Here is a 2,063-nt window from a genome sequence, read left to right on the forward strand (position 1 = left end):
CCTTTTATAGGCTTACTTGTGTTTTATGCTTATTGCACATGTAGAAAACACAGACTAGACAGCAAGTATGAAAGTCTTTGGATAAAATGCTGCTCGGGGTACACGGTACCGTAACGCCGTGGGTGACAAACTGATGTGGGAGAAAATGTACAAGATTATGTTATAATAGTGTTTATGCATCGAATAGCTTTGACAAGTACTCTCTCATCAGTGGCTATGGGACTGAGTTGGGCCTCTGGGCTTGAGCTGACAGTTGACTCGGTGATAAAATATAAAAGACTGCATTCCATAGACTAAATGTGGTGGGTGTGACCCGAGATAGAGATAGCCTGGAGGAGGAGAACAAAAATTCTTATTGTTTCTAATCATTCTTGCATCTGGGAAACTAAGTCGGGTTGGGAATTAAACACCAGGTGCAAATAACTACATGATGAACCCGAGGTGACTTATGGTGCCCCCCGATCTGCATGCGAGGGGTGGAACCAGCCATGAAGAAGCATTTTGTCATCTACTATATAAGAACTCTACATTGTCTGTAAGGTTACGCTCTCGGCAAGACACTCAAGAGTGTAGAGTGGACAGTTTCATCATGGCAATAATTAAATTAAATATGATTGTTTTGAAGAAATTACAAATTGTCTCTCACTTGATTAGAATATTCCACGACACTGAGCATCCAATTTTCCATAATGAATATTCATTAATACTCACATTTTTTAGTAGTGTTTGCTCTGCGCGCAATTTGAGAATTTGAGCCGTAAAAAGGGTATCGATTGAAAAGTGAACTTCTTCTCTCTATTACAGTAAAATAATGTCCTAATGTGGATTTGGTGTCCATAAGAACGATTCTGTTAGACCCAACCTCAAATAACGAGTTGAAACTGCTTGTCAGATATGAGATGTCACTTCCTCCTCTTTGTTGTTGTGAGTAGCAGGGGGAGGCAGCGTGGCGTGTGGCGTAGAGTATGGTGTGGGGCCGTGGCGTGTGAGGTGTGTGGCATGACGCGTGGTGTGTGGCGTGGAGTATGGCGTGGGTGCGTGGCGTGTGGGGGGCGTGGCGTGTGAGGTATGACGTGTGGAGTATGGCGTGGCGTGTGGGGGGGAGGGCATGGCGTGTGGGGGGAGGGCATGGCGTGTGGAGTATGGCGTGGCGTGTGGGGGTGGGGCATGACGTGTGGAGTATGGCGTGGCGTGTGGAGGGTGGGCATGACGTGTGGAGTATGGCGTGGCGTGTGGGGGTGGGGCATGGCGTGTGGAGTACGGCGTGGCGTGTGGGGCATGGCGTGTGGGGGTGGGGCATGGCGTGTGGGGGTGGGGCATGACGTGTGGAGTATGGCGTGGCGTGTGGGGGTGGGGCATGACGTGTGGAGTATGGCGTGGCGTGTGGGGGGTGGGGCATGACGTGTGGAGTATGGCGTGGCGTGTGGGGGGTGGGGCATGACGTGTGGAGTATGGCGTGGCGTGTGGGGGGTGGGGCATGACGTGTGGAGTATGGCGTGGCGTGTGGGGGGTGGGGCATGACGTGTGGAGTATGGCGTGGCGTGTGGGGGTGGGGCATGGCGTGTGGACTGTGGCGTGTTGGGGGTGGGGCATGACGTGTGGAGTATGGCGTGGCGTGTGGGGGGTGGGGCATGGCGTGTGGAGTATGGCGTGGCGTGTGGGGGTGGGGCATGGCGTGTGGAGTATGGCGTGGCGTGTGGGGGTGGGGCATGGCGTGTGGGGGTGGGGCATGGCGTGTGGGGGTTGGGGCATGGCGTGTGGAGTATGGCGTGGCGTGTGGGGGTGGGGCATGGTGTGTGGAGTATGACGTGGCGTGTGGGGCATGGCGTGTGGGGTGTGGTGGGGGGGAGGGGCGTGGTGTGTGGGGTGTGTGGGGTGTGAGGGGCGTGGTGTGTGGGGTGTGAGGGGCGTGGTGTGTTTGTATAAATGGGAAGGTGCACAGTCACAGCAGGAGCGAAGGAGAAGAGACGAAAAGGACCATCGGACATAAACGCTAATAAAAAATGTAGATAAAGAAATGACTTATCAAATTATGGAATTACATGTTGAATTCACAGCAATTT

The 2,063-nt window shown here is 53.2% G+C and overlaps 1 protein-coding gene across 1 annotated transcript; it reads right to left on the reverse strand.

Moving 5' to 3' along the window:
- Nucleotides 1–888: 888 nt before the first annotated feature.
- LOC127931531 (uncharacterized) lies at nt 889–1,824 on the reverse strand. The gene has a single exon (XM_052524611.1). The coding sequence runs from the start codon at nt 1,822–1,824 to the stop codon at nt 889–891; it is 936 nt and encodes a 311-aa protein (XP_052380571.1).
- Between the last annotated feature and the right edge of the window lie 239 nt (nt 1,825–2,063).

The sequence above is a fragment of the Oncorhynchus keta genome, chromosome 1 (genome assembly GCF_023373465.1).
Source record: "Oncorhynchus keta strain PuntledgeMale-10-30-2019 chromosome 1, Oket_V2, whole genome shotgun sequence".
NCBI lineage: Eukaryota > Metazoa > Chordata > Actinopteri > Salmoniformes > Salmonidae > Oncorhynchus > Oncorhynchus keta.

Bases quoted from the DNA above. Each gene is read 5' to 3' on its own strand.
- LOC127931531 (XM_052524611.1), bottom strand. From the start codon at position 1,824: ATGCCCCACACGCCACGTCATACTCCACACACCATGCCCCACCCCCAC.